The sequence below is a fragment of the Cornus florida genome, unplaced genomic scaffold (genome assembly GCF_030987335.1).
Source record: "Cornus florida cultivar Cherokee Brave unplaced genomic scaffold, ASM3098733v1 CherokeeBrave_3.0.0_Hap2_Chr07, whole genome shotgun sequence".
NCBI lineage: Eukaryota > Viridiplantae > Streptophyta > Magnoliopsida > Cornales > Cornaceae > Cornus > Cornus florida.
Window position 1 is genome coordinate 4,124,751 of NW_026775577.1, and position 21,637 is coordinate 4,146,387.

Genomic DNA, 21,637 nt, shown 5'->3' on the forward strand with positions numbered 1-21,637 from the left:
TATAATTGTATGTGATGAAAAACTTGAACATGCACTTACGTAACCTCTCTATAAATTAGCAGTCTTTGGGACACCAAAACATACCAAAAACCAACACAAACCCTAATCTGTTCTTACAACAAACTTACAATGGCCCCTAATCTCTCTCTTCTTTTAGGTGTTTTCCTTCTCCTCCTCGTCACCGTTCAATCCAAAAATCACACGAAACCACCCGAAAAAGGCTTCAAGTTCCTCCAGCACTTGGAGGGACACCACAAGGGCGAGACAGTGAAGGGCCTTCACGAGCTCAAACGCTATCTCGAGAAATTCGGCTACTTGAACTATGGTACTACTGGTACTCATCATCATTCAAAGACTACCACTACTACAATGAGCAATCTCAACCATGCAAATGACGACGAGTTCGACGACCTCTTAGAGGCTGCAGTGAGAGCATACCAATCAAATTATCACTTGAAGGTCACCGGAAGCTTAGACTCCGAAACCATTCAAGAAATGATGCTCCCAAGATGTGGTGTTCCTGATAATATTGTGAATGCCACAAACTCATTTCCAAGCAGAAAAATGAAACACCCCAAAGTTTTCGACATGGTTGCTCAGTACACATTCTTCCCAGGAATGCCGAGGTGGCCTCTATCAAAAACCCGTCTCACTTATAGCTTCCAATCCAGTGCACAAGTTGTGGGATTGCAAACACTGAGGTCTGTGTGCTCGCGAGCTTTCCAAAAATGGCAAAATGTGAGCCCATTCACTTTTGTGGAAGCTCCCCAGGGTGCAACCGGAGACATTGTTATTGGTTTCCATCGTGGTAATCATAACGACGGGGCTCCATTTGATGGTTCAGGTGGTACATTGGCTCATGCTTTTGCACCAACAAAAGGATGGTTCCACTACGATGCTGATGAGAATTGGAGTACTAATCCGACGAGCATGAACCAAATAGACTTGGAATCGGTTGCAGTTCATGAGATAGGGCATGTTCTCGGGCTTGGACACAGTAGAGATAGGAATGCCATTATGTTCGCCTCGTATTCTCATAACCCTATCAGGAGAGATCTAAATACTGATGACATCCAAGGAATACGCGCCTTGTACTCTTCTTAAGTACATGGTAGAACCTTGCGTTAATTAGTACTATATATATATATATAATAAGCCTATATATGGTGTTTTCTTTTATGTTATTGTCATAATGTTGCTACCATGAGAAAAAGAAAATAAGTGAATACTGATGATGAACCTGTATTCAACAAGAGTTTTGTACTCGCGGCTTGTTAGCTTAATTATGTAATAGAAAATTTCAATTTCAGTGGAAGTTATCCGCATATATATATATATATATATATATTATTCTTCTGTTTGAAAGAAGGTTGTTATTCAAAATTACCAACTGCTCTTTCAGTCACACTAGGCATTCTCACAGTTCTAACTTTGGAACAAGTGCACTAATGCAATTTGTTGTGATGTAATGTATTATTTTAGAAGGCTTAGTGAGATATCCTAGCCTTCTCAGGAGGCTTGAAAACTACTTGAATATAAAGCAGTTGGAGAAAACTAATGATATATTACAGAGATTGGCCTTTCATATGTGGTTGTTTTTTTTATTTTTATTTTTTTTTGATAATCGGGGTATTCGGGGCTTTGCTCCGACTAATACACGGGATCTGTGCAAGAGGACCCATACGAATCGAGTAAAACTCGAACTATGTCCGCGATCGTAGCCCGAAGGGATTGCTCGAACCTAATGTATGATTTTTATAGTTATTGTAAGCATCCATTCTTGATACATGCAATTGTATATTTTTAGTTCTGTGCTCTAGCATCTTTTATGTGAAAATGAATGTGTAATTTTTTTTTTTTTAAATAATATTATCCTCCTACGAATGGCCATGGAGGTATCAGTCTTTAACCTCCGAAAAGTAGGCCAAGGGTTCAAGGGTCTGTGGAGGCATGTGTGTGTGAGTATCAACTATAAAAAAAATAATAATATTACCTTCCTCTCCCACGAGGAAAAATATATTTTTCACTGTAGATATGGCACAATAATAGAACGACACATAAATGTTTTGTTTAAATTTAAAAGAGAGATAATTACATTTACCATTTCATATAATCAAAGTCGTGATATTTTGAAAAAATGAATTTTACCAAAATGTTGATGTGGACAAGGAAAAATATTATTCATTTGTGCCCAAACTACCTTACTATTTTCTAATACTATTTTTACGCATGTAAGTATTACTTTTGTGCACAGTGATATTACTCTTATGCACGCATGTATCATTTTTTGTATGTCATCAAAATGATTTGCACAAAAAAATACTTTCGTGCACAAATACTCTTTATAAAGGGTTTTTTCCACTTTACCAAAAAAATAAATATATATATGTTTATGTATAGTTGTTTTACAAATATGTCCAACTCTTAATCCAAAGTTCCTAAAAAAAATCAATTGGCCTCCCGAATCTTTTTCTAAAAACTTACTTATTACCCTCACACTTAGTGAGCTTGAAGATAAATATAACTTGTATTTTTTAAAATTCATACATATTTGAACTTAAACTCTTTTGTCTTGCTTTTGAAGCCTACATTATTAAAGTAAATCTCACTACAACATATCATTACTGCGTTTACATTTATAATAATATATATATATATATATATATATATATATATATATATATATATATTGCCAATCACATACATATATGATCGACTAGAGAAAAAAGAAAAATTAAACTAACGTCCCCTCATTTAATAAAGATATATGAATATTTGTACTTAGAAATTTTTGGTAGATGGTGTTTATATGAAAAAATATTCTAAATCATATACTAATCTTGATTTGCACGTCTTTGCATTATCGAAAAGCGGGAAAAATTAGGGCCTGTTTGTAATATGTTATGATATTATTTTTTGGTCTTGGTCTTTAAATTTAGGCTCATATCGTGTTTGAGACAGGTGATATTAGTTTAGAATAGTTCATAACATATCATATTTTTTGGTCCAAACCTATATCACCAAATTTGTGATATTGTATATTTTGGTATTATAGCGGAGAAACTAAAACAAATTTATGAATTTTCCAAAACAAATTTTCGTAACGAACATGTATGGTTCCGATTTCTATCCAAAACACTTATATAACAAAATAGTTATTTTGGTATTGACCAAAAATATAACGCCTAAAACATATTGCATGTCAAACGGACCCTAAAGTGTTATGATACCAAAATGACAAAAATACCAATAGCAACAATGATATCATATATCCTAATATTTTTAGTTGTTATTTATTAAATGAAAAATTCTATAGCTACTCACGAGTTACTATTATACCTCTTTATTATTAGTATTTTTTTTTGCAAAGGCTTTATACCTCTTTCGTTTTTTTATTTTTTTTTATTTTTAATAATCATATTTTACTAAAGTTTACAAGATTTTGTTTAGTTAAAATGGTACTTTTATTGTATTATTTATCTTTCGTCAAGGTAATACTTATATATATCTTTCTCAAAATAGAATCAAATTACACAATTTTTTTATTTTTTTTTTCAAAATTGAATTTCTATAGTTGGCCACTAACTGTTGGTCGTCTTCTCAGGCAAACTTGGAGTAGGAGTTACATTGTACCGTTTGGACTTTGGTTTATTTTGTCCCTCCGTGGGACACGCCAATGACCCTAGCATGTGTGGTCAGGTGTGTAATAATAATACTAATAATATCAACTTGGTCTTCCTCTGAACACAATCAGAAGCTTCTCTAATGCAAAACACGCCAATGACCCCGCCTTGTATGGTTCGGCATTCCATTCAAAAAATATGACTCAACCTGGGACTTCTGAGCATCAAGCTGACCTTAGTATCTTCCTTTCAATTTCAAATATATGTATATATATATATATATTTAGACACACTCAAATTCATACTATTAGCTTTTATATATTATTTTTATGTAAAATGTTGAGAATATCAGGGTGGAAATACTATATGTTCTGGGATGAGATTATTGGAATTTTTACATTATGGAGTATTGTCCTACTCTGAGCTCAAATGCTAATCTCGAAAATTTTGACCTTACTTGGCTTGTAACTCTGAGAAAAGTTTTCTGTTCTCATAAAACTGAAAATAGAAAACTGTACAAAAAACTCTAAAGATTTGTTTTCAGAGAATTATCTTTTATTGTTCTCTGAAAACTATTTTTTGTTCTCTAAATTCTTAAGAATTGTTTTCAGAGTTAATTTTCTGTCATTTCATTATAATGTAAATCTTACCATAAGGCCATCAGAACCTACTAAATTTGTTACCTTAATCACTAGGAACATCTGTTGTTTCGTTTATCCAAAAAAATAAAATAAAAAATTTATTGGAAAAAAAATATATATCAGTTGTTTCTTTTTTTTCTTCTTCTTTTTTCTTTTTTTTTTTTTAATTTTATTTTTAATTGAATGGTAAAATAATCACACACAACCTTTTACCACGTCCAAACTTGAGGCTTCTCTCTAGGCACGGACCCAACATAGGACCAGTGGGGTAGATGCCTCTACTGGATTTTTTATATTTTCATTTTACACCTCAATTTTTTTTAGAATTTATGAAGATGTCCTACTAAAATTAAAATTCGCCCCCGCTAGATTTTTTTTTTTTTGGCATTTTATACCCCAATTTTTTGAGAATTTATAAACATGCCCCCACTAAAATTACAATTTACCCCACAGGATTATTTTTTTTTGTATTTTATACTTTAAATTTTTTAAAATTTATGAAGAAAGCTCTATTGAAATTTAAAAAATGGACCCACTATATAAGTTTGTCCCGATAAATTAAAACGCCGCCCCTCTCACAAAATTTTCTAAGTCGTCACTACTTCCCTCCTTTTTAGGAGCTTGAGGCTATATTTGGTTCAATTATTAAAACATCATTTCTAACACATGCAAACACAAAAAATTGTTATAATAAAAACAAAAAAATAATAAAAAAGTATAAGTGTAAACTCAAGTAGAGCATGTTCTCATTAATCGATTTTGCACAAAACTACTAAACAACAAAATTTAATTTTTTTTTAATTAATAAGAAATACTAATTTTTTTTTTTGAACAGTAAAGTAAACTCACACGCAAATGCTTTCAATGAAACTCGAACTCCTGACCACCCCTTCGTAGATGCCAAATTTGTAACAACTGAAATATTACCCATTTAGTAGCTATTCCATTTTATTCTCATACTTAAAATACTATTAAAATATATATAGCAATGAGGATCGGCAAACTAAAATTAAGGTTGTGTTTGATTGACTGATTGATTGATTTATTTATTTTTTCATTTATACTTAAAATACTATTAAAATATATATAGCAATGAGGGTCGGCAAACTAAAATTAATGTTGTGTTTGATTGATTGATTTATTTATTCATGAATGACTGATTGATTGATCACATGCAAATGCTTTTAATGCGGCTCGAACTCCTGACCACTCCTTCGTAGATGCCAAATTTGTAACAACTGAAATATTACCCATTTAGTAGCTATTCCATTTTATTCTCATACTTAAAATACTATTAAAATATATATAGCAACGAGGATCGGCAAACTAAAATTAATGTTGTGTTTGATTGACTGATTGATTGATTTATTTATTTTTTTCATTTATACTTAAAATACTATTAAAATATATATAGCAATGAGGATCGGCAAACAAAAATTAATGTTGTGTTTGATTGACTGGCTCCAGTCAATCAAACACAACATTAATTTTTGTTTGCCGATCCTCATTGCTAACATCGGTCATCTTACTACAATATTTTTCCTTGGCTCATTAATTTTAATTATTTGATTAGGAAAGTATGTCACACGCATCTAAATGAATAAATAAATCAATCAGTTAGTCAATCAAACACAACATTAATTTTAGTTTGCCAATCCTCATTGCTAACATCGGTCATCTTACTACAATATTTTTCCTTGGCTCATTAATTTTAGTTATTTGATTAAGAAAGTATGTCACACGCATCTTTCACAGTCATACAAATTGACCCCAAAGTACACGAGACTTGATGCATGTGAATTCTAGTCCACTTCAATTCGTTTACATTACTTTCCAAACTCCAATGCGTTGAATCAGATGGTCCCCTAAGACTTCCTGCTCCACCAAGAGACCATTGTTCTAAAAAAAAATGCGTTACACATTTGGCAGACAATTTCAACTATCAACCTTTTATTTTAAAAGTTTCATTAAATACCTTCATTAAATACCACTAGATCACAATATACATTTGACATAATTTTATAATCAATATTATTCACACTGACTCAACAGAATGATTAAACAATACAAAACAAATGTGAACACAAAACATATTCCTGACATTGTACACTTTGATTATCTTGTCCCTCCGTTGGATACGCCAATGACCCCAGAGTGTTTGGTTGGCTATGTAATACTGTACTGATACGGTCTTCCTCTCAATAGAATAAGAAAGCAATGGAAATTACATTAATTGTTATTGGAAAAAATAAACCTATCTTGACTTCACGATAGAGACAACCAAGTGTTGACTAGCCGTCAGGTTTTTTCGGTAATTAACGATAATATTTTATTATTAGAGGACAAATCTTATGCAGGATAAGATTTTCATGGGAATGATGACAAATCTTATCAAGGATAAGATTTGTCTGGGATAAGTCCCATGAGATGAGGATGATGAAATTCCCTTATCGAGAATAAGTGAAGGGACGATAAATAGGACGATGACTCAGGAATAAGGTACGACAAAAAAACTATTATTAAATTCCTGCTTTCGTTTTAGATCTCCGGTGACTAACTTGACCGTCGGAAAGCTCTTTGCAGGCACCACACCGATGCCGTCAAGGTTTATCGATTTTCTTCTCTCTTCCTTGTAGGAAAACGGTGTCATATCGGACCGCGTGAATTTCACCCTCAACGAATTGTATGTACACTTCTGAATGTTCTCTCTGACTCTCCACAAAACAAGCCAATGACCCTGCCTTGTAAGGTTCGGGAATCCATTGATCAACAAAATATGAAAGCCACCTGAGACTTCTCAGCATAAAACTGAATTTAGTATCTTCCTTTCAATTTCAAATATCTAAAAATGTATACATATAAATAAATGTTGTGGGCGGTCCAATGAGTCCTACATTGATTTGTGAAGAATGAAATCTAGAACTTATATTGGGTAAATCTCAATCTACCTAATTGGTTAACATTTTAACAACAGGTTTCAAAGTCAGGTTCCATAAAACGAGAAAGCCTGTTGTTAGAGACAAACAAACTAGTTCCAAGGGATGAATATCTCAACCTTCTCTTTAAAAAGAGATTAAACTATTTGAACTCATGATGGTATGTTTACACACTACTAGCTTCTATATTCTAATAAATGTAAAATGTTGAGAAAATAAGAGGGGGAGACAAACCAAACGTACTTACTGTATGTCTGTGCCATGATATTTTCCGGAGTTTCACATTATTTTACACAAAATAATTTTTTAATCTTGAACCTTGCACAAAATTTTACCATTTTATCAAACAATGATAAGTAATACCCCCTCTATCGCACAATATATATATATATATCCTTTTTTGAGAATTTAATTGTTTAGGAGTATCATTTTTAATATATTTTTATTATAATGTTAGGGAATGATTTTAAAATATACCCGTCTATGATAGGTTCACAAAACGTCATTACTTTTGTAATTTCAAAGTAAGAATGATAAATTGGGAATATTATAAAAATAGTAGATTGAATTTTCCGGACAATTTGTTGCCATTGAGGAGCTTTTGTGAAGCTTTTACGTCATTGTATTTTAATTCCTTAATCAATGGAAGTAGATTGGTCTTGCTATTGAAACCAGTTTGTCGCTCCCTTGGTGCTCCAATGGCACCATTTTATTCCTCTTCTTCAAGTTTCTCTTTTTTTAATTCTCTCTTAACGAATTTATTATTATTTGATTGGAGAACAAATTTGGTGTTTGATTATCTTTAATAACCATATAATATTTGTTAACCTTAATGGCGTTTCTAATTGTCATGTGTTTGAATCTTTCTATATTTCTTTCTCTGTTTTTCCTTCAAACTAAGCAAAACCGGGATGAATAAATTTGTTTGTTATTGAGAGATTACTATGAAGTTCTTATGAATAATTTTAGAGAAGATGCAAAGTGTGTTACTCAAAGATTTTAGTGAATGATTTTATAAAACATAATGTAAGCCTACATGGTCTAGACGACTTCGTACTTTGTGAACTTTGTGAGGATTAATATTTTTATTTATTATTATTATTATTTTTTTACAATATGAAAAATTGTATGCTTTTATTCAATACTATATAATCTAATATCTCTTCACTTATTTTTGCATTAAGTGTAATTATATTATAATATCAGCAGGAAAGTACTACTATTGATTTGGGAAGACCTTTAATAGTATCTTATTTACATTATTCTTATTCTTATTTTTTTAAAAGAGGTTTTCATTTGGTTCAGATCAACGAATCAGTCTTTTAGTGTTTGGTTTGGTTCTAAAGTGCAATGGTTCTAATTCTGGTTTTAATTCTTAAGAAACTGTTGGGATCGGATTGATTCAAATTTAATCTGAAATCATGCCAAACTGTATCGTGTGCACCTCGACATATGCCTACAACTTTTAAACGCATCTGTTTGTTATCAACACTTCTTCACTCGAAAAGACAAATAAGGGGACGAATTAACTAATATGAATTAACCTCAAATATGATGTATTTCTTGACCTATCTAGTGTTAATCAACTCCGACGGAGATATATGCTGCCCGCATGCTGCCCACCTTGCAGGAAAATATGGTGATTAAAAAATATTTTCATATATAACACCCAAAAAAAAGAAATATATATGGAATTTATTAACTCGGATTTACTTGAATTCACTTTTGATATGCTCCATTTCTTGTCCTAACATCCGAAACAAAACCAAAGAATACTGTCTTTTGAGCTCCATCGATCCTAGAGTATTTTTTTTTTGGGTAAACAAAAATTTCAACTTTCTTTTATTTCACTTGAAGCGTGGAAAACAAATCACTCTTCAAACATTATACAAAACTTTGATTCCCTGAATATCATCCCCATTCAGACCTTAATTTGGAGGTGCCACTAGAAAATTAGAAATGGATGTATACATGATAGCATTCTCATCGGTTCGCTGTGTCCAAGCCCTAGAAGGTGTCCAATTTCATGCAAAGCAACTGTCTCCAAGTTAACTGCTGCACCTGGATATGCCCCAATAGACCTCGTCTCGTCGCCGTCTAAGTGAAACCTTCCATTAGTTGGTGCCCAAGCATGAGCCAGCACTCCACCAGGCCCATCAAACGGCCGTCCATCTCCATGATCACCTCTTGGATTCTCTCCATAGTCAGTCTGTGCAAATGTGAAGTACTGTGTTGCGGAAGCCCATGGATCAAAAGCTCGTGCCATGGGCCAATGGCGTCGGAGGAAGTGCCGGGCGGAATCCCATAGGCGTGGTGTGTTTTATAAGCTGGCCATCTAATTGGGTAACCATTAAAGAAAGAATAATGAGAGAATTTGCGGAGGGTGTGCTGCCCATGGCCATGTCCATGATGGTGAGGCCTCTTCTTGCCTGCTCTCATCCTACTTGTGCCGTTGATGATATCAGGAACTCTAGATCGCGGCATTATCAATTAGGTTAGATGATAATTGACCTGGTAAGTTTTGATGGCGGACTCTAAGAGCTCGTCATTGTCATCTGTGTGGTTTTGAGAATGGAGATTGCTCATATAACAAAACTTTTCAAGATAGTTTTTGAGTTCGTGGAGGCCATTAACATTGTCACCCTTGCAAGGGCTTCTGAAATTCAAAGGGTGAGTGTGAACAAGAGAGGAGAGGAAAAGCAGAAAGAAGAGGAAAATGTATGAGAAGAACATAGACAATTTAGATACGATTATCACTGAGTTATGGTCAACAAAGTAGTCACATGGACCATCAAAAGTGTGTTCTAGCTGTACTTCTCTATCTTTTAAATTAGAAGATCTATGGTTCAAATCTCTATAAATGTGCATTTCTTGTCAATTAAAAAAGAAAGGAAAGTAATCACGTAACTACTTGAAAAGTCTAAAAAACCTAATACCTTGTCAGGTCATCAAAATTTGAGACCACAACTCGCGAGCCTAAAGATAATCTCAACGTCATGCTAGGTAATTAAACTTCGAGGGTACAACCGTCGAGTACAAAGGAAACTTAATGACATGCCAAGTCATCAAACCTCGATGGTGCAACTTGCTATTCAAAAAAAAATCAGACGTCATGCCAGGTTATCAAATCTCGAAGTCACCTTGACTGTGAGTCAAAGTTGTTGAGCGCGAAACAATTTATGGGTAGGGTATGCCTTCTCGTTTACTCACTACTAGTCTTTGGGACACCTAATAGGATTCTCGTTTCCTCACATGAAGTCAGCCTACCTTAATGTAATAAGTGTAGTCAAAGGGACAGCGAACATGTACCACGATAGAGACCCTTAAAATCCACCATTAATCTTATGCTAACAGCCATATTAATGATTCAATCACAACCGATTACCATGAATCTTATGGTAACAGCCATATTAAAAAATGCCCCCTTTTAATTGATAAAAATAACACACTTCACATTCTTGCCTCCATTGTTTTTTTGGATCCAAAATATATTATTTCTTTTACACTCTCTACCGCTTGCCACATTCATGATTCTTTCTCACACATTTTGATATTTCCACTCAATTTTTAAAAATACTCGCTATATATATTCTTGCGTTTTAGATCCAAAAGAAAGTAAAGTAAATCGGTTTTCCTGTTTCTTTCAATCCCACATTCATGGTAATCTAGAAAGTACGAACATGGTTAAAAGATCAAAGAATCTGAGTTAGACAAGCCACAAAAAATTATTTTATTTAAATTTTTTTTTATTATTATTATTTTAATTCATGGGCCCTGCTTACGGTATATAAGGATGAAATAGTTTTTCCAAGCTTTTACGACAAGGAGGTCTGTGTTATTGAACATGAGAAGAGGTAAGTGCTATATTTGAAATTAGAGAGAAGGTTCTATTATTTAAGCAGAGTAAGTGTAATTAATATTATATATAAATACAACAATAGATAGAAGGAATCATCTTTAGTCTCGTTATATAGTAGTAGTACAACTAAACTAATAAGGGTTAAAATATTTATCTTGTAATGTTTTCAATTTTTACCATTTTTCATTTTCTAAAATTTTTTGATTTTTCAAGGATATTTTTGTCTTTTCTCGTTTTGGGTGCCGGACACCGTGGGGTGTGCCGGGTGTGTCCGAGAGTTAGTTGGAGCATTTCTTTGAGTTCAAGACTCCTGAAAATGCAATGGTTGTTATTTCGGTATTTTTCTATTTTTCGGATTGGACGGTTCCGGGTGGGACCCACTATCGGGATTTTTGTGTACGGGAGTAGTGTCACGGGTCCATTGCATACCATACATAATTATTTTGTGCATAAATTAAATTGTGTAAATGCTAAATTGTGTGGTTGCATTATATTAGTGCATATACAATTTTGTGGTGGAAAATTAAAATTAAAAAGATATATATATATTTTTTTGTGGTGGTGGGACCCACTACTTCTTTGTTTAGTGGCCAAGAGGCTACATTTTGGCCTCATTTCTTTCTCTTCCCCATAAACTCTCTTTCTCCCTCTTATTTTCTTGTTTTTCCTTTTTCTTTTTCACAAATTTCAAACTTCAATTATTCTCTCATCTTTTTGAATTTATTGGTGCCGTTTGCGACAAATCGAAGAGCTTGTTGTGATCTACACGTTGATATGAGCAATTCACCATTTGGCCAAACTAAGAATTTCGAATTTGAGGGTTCAAATTGGGGTTTTTTGCATTTTTAGAGGTAGGAGTTTTTAATACATAACCTCTTTGACTTTTTGTGAATTATTCCTTATAGATTGACATATATCATGTTTTACTTGAGTAGATTTCTTATGTAATTACCTAGTTGTTGTGAATGAATTATTTGACTATGTGTTAATTGATATATATATATGCAAAAGCATGCTTAAATGATGATACTACATGGCTAATTGTCTATATGGTTAGATTTAGTAATGTGGAAGCATGATTAGTAGTAGTTTTACAAATTCCTTGCAAGGCATGTTATGTGGTGAATATTTGACTTGTGAAGCATGAATTCCACACTTGACATATCATTGGATAAGCATGATGCATTCATGCATGACATTGGGCATGAAAATGGGAAAGTTGTTTTGAAATGGAAAGAAAGGGGTTTTTGGGAAAAAGTCTGATAAAAGGGTTTACGAAAACTCGGACGCCTAGGGGCTACCTAGGGTCTGTGGCGTTAATGTGATCTAGAGGGAATTAGGGAGATCGCCCTAACGTGGTTGAGTTATCTGAGCCCTAAATGACGCCACGGGATTACCATGGGTCAGGGACAGTAGCCAATCTTTTTCTGGTGTCGCCATGGGGCAGGTTGTGTTAACGGTTTAAAAAGTGATGAATGGAATGGATTTTGAAAGTGGGTATATTGCATTCTATAACACGACATTATTACTTATGACCTTGAAATTGTATTGTATTTCCCACGGCGTAGCATAATCCCGCTTTCTTATTTCTATTCATTCATTGTTTGAATTCACGAGGTCTTAAGAGGTGTATCTTAGGCATTACTTACTGAGCAATTTGCTCACTCCTTTATTATTAACATTTTCAGGTTACGGGAAAGAGATACTGGATGACAATCCTCCATAAGCATGAGGGGGCTTGAAGTGTATTTTGTAACCTTTTGTAGTCATGAGTCATTCTTTTGTAAAACACCATCTTGAAATGTAATAAATTTGCTTAGTATGGCCTTGTAATATAACTAAGGACCTTGATACTATTTTGATGTAAATTGGGCTAAATGTAATGACTATGTATTATTTCTTAGTTGAATGGAAAGAATGATGATGAATGAATGATGAGATCAAAGTTTCTTTACATTGCCATGTTGTAAAATTCCTTGAATTAGCCTATCAAATTGTTTATTTTTGCCATTCATGTATGTTCGGATGAGAGGATGGAATGTATAACTTGGAAATGCACTTGGGGTAACAATTTCAAACCTCCCAGGTTGGGAGCCGGCTCTCCCCCTTTGGAAGCCGGCTCTTTCTTATCCAGTAAGTATTTTTCAGCAAATGCTCCTCATGGAGCCGGCTCTATCAGAGTGGGAGCTGACTCCCTCAGCAAATGGAGGCGGCTCCATCAAAATGGGAGCCGACTCCCTTGCTGCTTTGATCCTTTTTCTTAACTCGAACTTCAAATGGTCATATCTCCCTCATTTCAAATAAAAAATGGGTCATTTTTTAGTCCATTTTCAAGGATTTTGAATTAGCTTTCCAATGAGACCAACCTCATCTTCAAATTCCATTTATATTGAGAGTTATGATTGTTTTACTGGAACAATGTCGGAATTCCCCTTAAACCGAGTAAGGGTACTTTTGGGAATTCATAACCGATGACCGTTAAACCTCACTGAGCATCATGGAATGACTAGAATGATCATTTTAAATCTCATTTGATTAGTTTAAGGTGGATTAACCTCTTATAATGTAAAATAACTATTTTACCCCTAGTGCGTCTTCGGGTTTGATTAAGAATCCGGTTAACGATTCGGACCCCCGGTTTGGGTCGTTACATACCTGAATAATGCTAAAAGTTGGATATTCTAAAACTCTATATGAATAAACACATGCATAATAGAATATAATAATTAGTCATTTGAAATTCTTGTTGTTGTAAGAAGAACAATGATAAACCATCTTCTTCAGTCGCCCTCGTATAGCAGCATACCTGAATTAAAAAGTGTTAAATGCTAATGATTGCCCAATTCAATTCCTCACTTTAAGTCTCAGTCTACTATATGAATATTCTCTCACGACCACGTAAAAGTCAAATTAACGTGGAATAATTAACTAGATTTTAAAAATGATAAAATAAAGTATAATCCTCTTAGAATTACTCTTTGAATCGCTTAACTTGTATTGTGATATTCTCTATTATTATTGTTTTTTTCTTGAATATATTATTACTGTTTATTATACTATGTTACATACGAACCCACTCATATGTAGTCCTTGGTCGTAACATTGCCACATGGTATATACACTAATAGCTAGGGGCAATCACGTACGTATATATGAAGTTTTGGATCTTATATATATACTATTTTATGGAGTCAAAGTTATGACATTTAAAAAATAAAAATAAAAAATTGTCCAAAATGCTGACGTGAACATGTAAAAACATGGTTCATTTGCCCAAAACACTCTTACTATTTTTAGGTCCACTTTTGCCTAAACCAAAAAAATAATACTTGCCTACATATGAGTGATACGTTTATACACGAGTAATATTTACATGCATAAAAAGTAGCATCCAAAAATGGTAAAGGTTATTTGGACAAATAAATAATTTCTTTCTATGGCCATGCATCTGTCAGACTTGCATTGATCTGTCTACATTATCTCTTCAAGTTGCACCAATGATGATTTATCCTTAAAAAAAATTAAAGAAATGGTTGCACCAATGCCTGATATATATATAATCATGTTTGAGATTTGATTTATTTAATCTTTACTGGTAAATGTGTGAGGTTTGGTCTTCATTTAAGAAGAATAAGAAACTTCTAACCTTAATGCTAAAAGTTGAATCTTCCTAAGTCTAATGATCGACATAAAAATATACGTGAATAAATACATATTAAAATTAATAATCGGCAATTTTCCATTCTTGTTTTTCTTTTCGTTTTTTTGGAATGTATTGGCAATTCTTGTTGTTTTTATATAAAAAATGATAAACCATCTTGCTAAGAAAGTGGAATTATATATACAATGGCATTAGGGCTACAAATGAACCGAGCTGTCCATGAACAGCTTAGGCTCGGCTCGTTAAAAGCTTGGCTCGGGCTCGTTCGTTTAGTAAATGAGTCAAGCCCGAGCTCAATTTTCAGGCTCGTTTAGTAAACGAGCCGAGCTTGAGCAACCTTGAGCTCGTCTCGTTAGGCTCATGAACAAGCTCGTTAAGTAAAAGGGAAATTTTGTAATATCATTCCACAAAGCCCATATTTAGTATTTAAGATATTTATAGCCCATACAAGTTTGGTCCAATTCTAACCATCCCATTAATAAGGCCTAAAGACTTGTAATTAAATAGCTCAGGCCCAAACACTTGTAATTAAATAGCCCATCATCTAAACAAGATTGAATCACATCCATTAATTTATAATCCATCCAAGCCATTGATTTGATAAAGTTAGAAAAAGATAAAAGAATAACCCTTGAAACACAAGTCTGGCACGTCCTCTTCACTTCTGAAAGATCTTGCCAACAGTCCACATCATGCCAACATAGAGCTCATCTCTCTCTAATGGATCTCAAGGTCGACCGATCAGAGTAGTGCAACAATACTATAGATGAAGGATAAAACCTTAAAAGGCTTGATTTCATTTTAAATTTTGTTCAGCTTTCCTATTTTTCCTTTCTTAGAGTGCAATTTCTTTTTTGTTTGAGATGTATTTTTTCTTTTTTGGAGTGCAATTTCTTTCTTGTTGGAGATGAAAATAAAGATTTCATCAATTCGAGGTTTGATTTCTTTTTGGTTAGAGACGGAAATTGGATTTCATGAAAGATGTAATGACGATTTCTTGAATCAGTGATTGTTTGGTATACTACCGAACCCGAGCCAAGCCGAGCCGAGCCGAGCCCGAGCTTTTCGAATTTCAAACGAGTCGAGCCCGAGCTTAGTTAGGCTAAGCTCGACTGAGCCCGAACACCCCTCTGAGGTTAACGAGCCGAGCCCGAGTAACCCAAAGCTCGGCTCGGTTCAGTTTATTTGCAGCCCTAAGTGGCATGTTTGAAATGTGGCGGGTTCAAACATTAACATAAAAATATTTCAAACTACCTTAATAATAATAATAATAATAATAATAATAATAATAATAATGGCAGCTTTGACATTAATAGATGTTTTTATTAAGAATTGGCCATACTTCTATTTCAATTATTAATTTAGTTGGATTGTTTTTACAATTTAGAACAAATTTAGATATATAATAAGAATAATAATAATAATAATAATAATAATAATAAATTTCAGATGCTGTCGCGGCCTAATACAACAATGGACAGATAGAATCTTCTTCAGTTTCCTTCATATAGTTTGGATATCTTAATTAACTATTAAATGTGCAAGAAATGTGAGTTTTTACGACATAACATTTAGAAGGTTTCTTTGTTTTGCCTTGTTATAATTACTTTTTACGGGTTTATAAAAAGATTCTCGTAATTGTTACATTAAAGGACACAAGTATATTTACGACATATTTGTACACCTTTAACATGATAAATGGTCTTCGTTGATAAAGCACTAAATTTTCACATTTCAGGCATCTATTTTTTGTCCCATAAATAAGCAATAAAACTTGCCTAAAAGTTGGATCTTTCCTAGTACTGAGATAACAACATATATATGTGTGAATAAACACACACTAGAATATAATAATTGGCAATTTGAAATTCTCCTTGTTTTTATAATAAAATGATAAACCATGTTGCAAAGTAATTGAAACAGAATTGTTCTACTTTGGCTTTATATATATAGACTGAAGGAATCTTATTCAATCTACTTCTACTAGCGTACAATTAAGTATTAGATGCATGTTAATGATTGGCCAATTGAATAAATTCCTCACTATAATTCTTAGTCTACGATATGAATTCGCACGACCAAGTAAAAGTCACAACTAGGTTTTAAAAATGATATATATAAATCACGTATGATTAATTTGATAGTAATTTTCCTTATTATTTTTTCCTCAAAGAATTCTATAAATAGACCTGCACAAATGAGCAACTTCATCATCCAAAAATTATATATAACTTCATTTTCTTTAAACTAAAGTGATAATGGCATCTAAATTGTCTTTGTTCCTCTCATGCATTTTCCTCTTCTTTATACTCATTCCTCACCTCTCTCATGCACACTCATCCTTTGAATATCTGAAACCCTTGCAAGGGTGTCAAAAGGGTGACAATGTTAAGGGACTCCACATGCTCAAAAACTATCTTAAAAAATTTGGTTATATGAGCAACCTCAATCCCCAAAACCACACATATTTCGATAATGACGACTTCGACGATCTACTGGAGTCTGCCATCAAAACTTACCAGCACAATTATCATCTGAACCCCACAGGAGCACTCGACACTCCTACCCTATCCAAGATGATGATGCCTCGATGTGATGTTCCAGACGTCATCAACGGCAAAGGTTGGATGCGAGCTGGCAAGAAGAGTAATGGCCACCACTACACTTTTCACACAGTTGGTCATTATTCTTTCTTTAATGGTTACCCAAGATGGCCAGACGCTAACACACAACTCACCTATGGGTTTCCCCCAGGCACTCGCTTCGATGCCATTGGAGTCATGGCACGAGCTTTCAACCAATGGGCTTCTGTAACACATTCACGTTTGCACAAACTGACTATGCAAATGCTGACATGACAATTTTATTTTTCAGAGAGGTGATCATGGAGATGGAAGGCCATTTGATGGGCACGGTGGAACCCTGGCTCATGCTTGGGCGCCAACCGATGGAAGGTTTCACTTTGATGCGGATGGGACATGATCTGATGGTGCAACTTCGGGTGCAATTGACTTGGAGACAGTTGCTTTGCATGAAATTGGACTTCTTCTAGGACTTAGGCACCAATTCGGTTGAGAATGCTATCATGTATCCATCTGTTTCTAGTGGTGTAACAGAAGGTCTGGATGTGGAAGATATTGATGGAATTAGAGCTTTATATAATATTTGAGGAGTGTGATTTATTTTTCATGTTTAAGTACATTGTTTTGGGGTCACCCTAATGTGTTTTTTTTTTTTCAATAATCAGCGTATTCGGGACTTTGTCCTGGCTAATCTACAGGATCCGTGCAACCCTTAGGTCACCCCAATATTGTAAACTGTTTTTTTCAAGTGAAATAAAGGGAATTATAATTTTTATTTACCAAAGAAAGATAGTATTCTTTGGTTTTGTTTTGGAGGGTGTTCATAATTTTGTACTTCTTCTGTGTTTTTTGCTTTTTTGTTTTGTTTTTGGAATAAATTTAGGCAATTGTATAAAAGAAAAAGAAAATATTTACAAGTGTATATTGGGGAGAAGGACAGGCGGCCCAACTAACCTATTTGAATCTCGTAGGCTCAGTTTTGAGACTATTGGATTTTGTTAAAAAGAGGCTTGAGGCCCAAAACGTGACAGGCCCAACTATATAACCAATTTGAATATACTAAGCTCACTTTGGAGCCTATTGGATTGTTTTCAAAAGACGCTTGTGGCCCAAAACAAGACAGAGTACAGGCCCATAGAGCCATTACTAATTAAAAAAAGCCGTTAAAAACAGCAACAACTGAAGGAGACTTCAAACTGGATCCAACATATATCTTTACCCTTTTATAAAACCTTTTTTTTTTTTTTTTTTTTTGGGGGGGGGGGGGGGGGGAATTAATAAATAAATAATAAAAAATTGTGTAGATGGCTTCAATACTGACCTTTCTTTTAAATTGGTTCAATAATTGTTTGATGTAATACTCTTGTCTAGGTTTAGCCTTTCCTGAAGCCTTATAGAGAAGAAATCTGGTATATAATATTTTCACTTGTACTAGGAGTTTTTCTTACGACCAGAAATGCATAATGTTTTGAGTTTTGATATTATTTGTACTTAAAGGAATTTGATATTATTTGTACTTAGAAGGAGTTTTTCTCTACACCCATATATGCCGAGATTTGAACTGACTTTCTTTTGAAAAGTAGGGGCTCACTGGCCCTTTGGTCAAATAATTCCTTAGCGTGATCTATTTTGGTAAGTCCAAACTTACATTCGTATGCTAACCATTGAAATAGCACATAAAAATTTTAGGACAATACTTACATTCTCATCGGTGAGGATCTACATCTATTGACGGTTGATGTGAACTAATAGTAAATGGACACATTCTATTTTTATTACTAAATAATAGATGGTAATTAATTCACCAAATCTGATTTAGTAAGTGGGTATATACCTACCATATTTGATTTGGTAATTAAAGATGACATGTCCATTTATTATTGGTCCACATCAGCCGACGTTATGGTATAAATCCTCACTAGTGATAGCCTAAATATTGTCTAAAATTTTATGTTGTGCTCGGTAGGAAGGAAAGAAAATGTTTGTTTTTCCTCATTTACAAATTTTCATCCTCCCAAAACTATTAAACAACAAAATTAGGAATTTTTTTTAATTAACATGAAAAACTATTTTGTATTTTTTTTTTTGAATGGTAAAGCAAACTCTCACACACATGTTTTCAATGTAGCTCGAACTCCTTACCACTCTTTCGACGGTACCAAGTTTGTACCAACTAAAATATTGCCGATATAGTATCTATTCCATTTTATTCCCATACTTGAAATACTGCAAAAAAATATATAATAATAATAATAAATAAATAAATAAATCAAACGAACACAACATTAGTTTTACTTTGCCGGTCCTCATTGCTAACATCGGTCATCTTACTAAAATATTTTTCGTTGGATCATTCATTTTAATTATTTGCTTGGGAAAGTATGTCTCACGCATGTTTCACAATCATACAAATTGACCCCAATGTTCTCTTGGTGGAGCAGGAAGTCTTAGGGGACAATCTGATTCAACGCATTCGAGTTTGGAAAGTAATCTGATTCTAGAATTCACATGCGTTAAGTAACAGATGGTCCCCTAAGACTTCCTGCTCCACCAAGAGACCACTGTTCTTAAAAAATGCTCTGCACATTTGGTCGACTATTTGAACCTCTGACCTTTTATTTTACTAATCTACTCTCTCTTGTCTAATTTAGATGTCACTTTTGGAGTGTATGAATTTTTAAGGGAATATGTGAGACATATCTTGTCTTCTTGAAAAGTTATTAATTTATCTTTTTAAATTTTGAATAATCAAGTTTAAAATTTTAAATTCTAAAGATATATATGAAAAGATGTAAAATACATTATTTGAAAAAAAAATAATAATAATTATTTTGGGACAGATTAAAAAGAAAGCATCACATTTTTTTGAGACAGGAGGAATATTAAATAATATACTTATGACATTATTTATTATGAACAATACTATTCACACTGACCCAACAGAATGATTAAACAATACAAAGCAAATGTGAACACTAAACATATTCCTGACATTGTACACTTGGATTATCTTGTCCCACCGTTGGATACGCTAATGACCCTAGAGTGTTTGGTTAGCTCTGTAATACATTACTGATCCTCCTCTCAACAGAATAAGAAACTTCCAAGGCAAATGAAAATTACATTAATTGTATGTACACTTCTGAATGTTTCTCTCCAACAAACACGCCAATGACCTCGCCTTGTACGGTTCGGCAATCCATTCAACAAAATATGAAGCCACCTGAGACTTCTCAGCATAAAACTGGCCTTAGTATCTTCCTTTCAATTTCAAATATATAAAAATGTATACATATAAATAAATGGTGTGGGCGTTCAAATGAGTCCTGCATTGATTAGTGAATGAGTCCTAAAGGTTAATCTATCTAATTTAAGTCTTATACTACAATTCTAACAATTGATATCAAAGTCAAGTTCCATGAAACGAGAAAGCCTATTGTTGGGGACAAACAAACAAGTTCTAAGGAATGAATACCCCCATCCCAACAAAACACACTATTAGTTTTTATTATTATTATTTTATTATTTTATTTTTTTTCTTTTCAATTTGAGAGATCTCAACCTTCCGTTTAAAAAGAGAATAAACTATTTGAACTCACAATGGTATGCTTACACACTATTAGCTTTTATATTCTAAGAATTGTAAACCGTTGAGAAAATAAGAGGGGGACACAAACCAAACGGAATGCAATATTACTTTCTGTATGTCTGTGCCACGAGATTTTCCGGAGTTCCACATTATTTTACACAAAATATTTTTTTTAATCTTGAGCCTTGCACAAAATTTTACTATTTTATTGAACAATGATAAGTATATATATATATATATTGTGAATTTAATTGTTTAGGAATATCATTTTTAATATTTTTTTATTATAGGGTCAGGGAATGATTTTCAAATATACCCGTCTATGAATAGGTTCACAAAACGTCATTACTTTTGTAATTTCAAAGTAAGGAGGATAAATTAAAAATATTATAAAAAATAGAATATTGAATTTTGAATTGGAACAATTATTTGAAATACTCAAAAATAAAAATATGGATTCATTATTGTTAAAACACAATCCAAGACCAAGTAGAAGTCCTAATTTTTTTTTTTTTTTAATTTATTTTTAAAACGGTAAATGTCAGATAGACAGAGTCTACATAGACTCGCTATTGCCCTAAATTGGGCTTCCATGCATATAAGAGAAGGACAATTATCTTACTCCATGAACTCAAAAATCTAAGTCTAACAGGTGATAACCATCAATACCCACTAAATTTGTTACCTTTAGTCACTGGGAACATCGGTTGTTTCATTTACTCCCAAAAAATTTTAATTTACCGAAA

The 21,637-nt window shown here is 33.3% G+C and overlaps 1 protein-coding gene and 2 pseudogenes across 1 annotated transcript; 2 read left to right on the plus strand and 1 right to left on the minus strand.

Annotated features, from left to right (window-relative positions):
- LOC132315836 (metalloendoproteinase 2-MMP-like) lies at positions 1-1,253 on the plus strand. The gene has a single exon (XM_059814248.1). It carries the CDS (start codon positions 130-132, stop codon positions 1,102-1,104), a length of 975 nt encoding a protein of 324 aa, XP_059670231.1. The 5' UTR covers positions 1-129; the 3' UTR covers positions 1,105-1,253.
- Positions 1,254-9,077: 7,824 nt separating this feature from the next.
- LOC132267622 (metalloendoproteinase 2-MMP-like) lies at positions 9,078-10,068 on the minus strand (annotated as a pseudogene).
- Positions 10,069-16,978: 6,910 nt separating this feature from the next.
- Positions 16,979-18,241, plus strand: LOC132267625 (metalloendoproteinase 3-MMP-like; annotated as a pseudogene).
- The last annotated feature ends 3,396 nt before the right edge of the window (positions 18,242-21,637 follow it).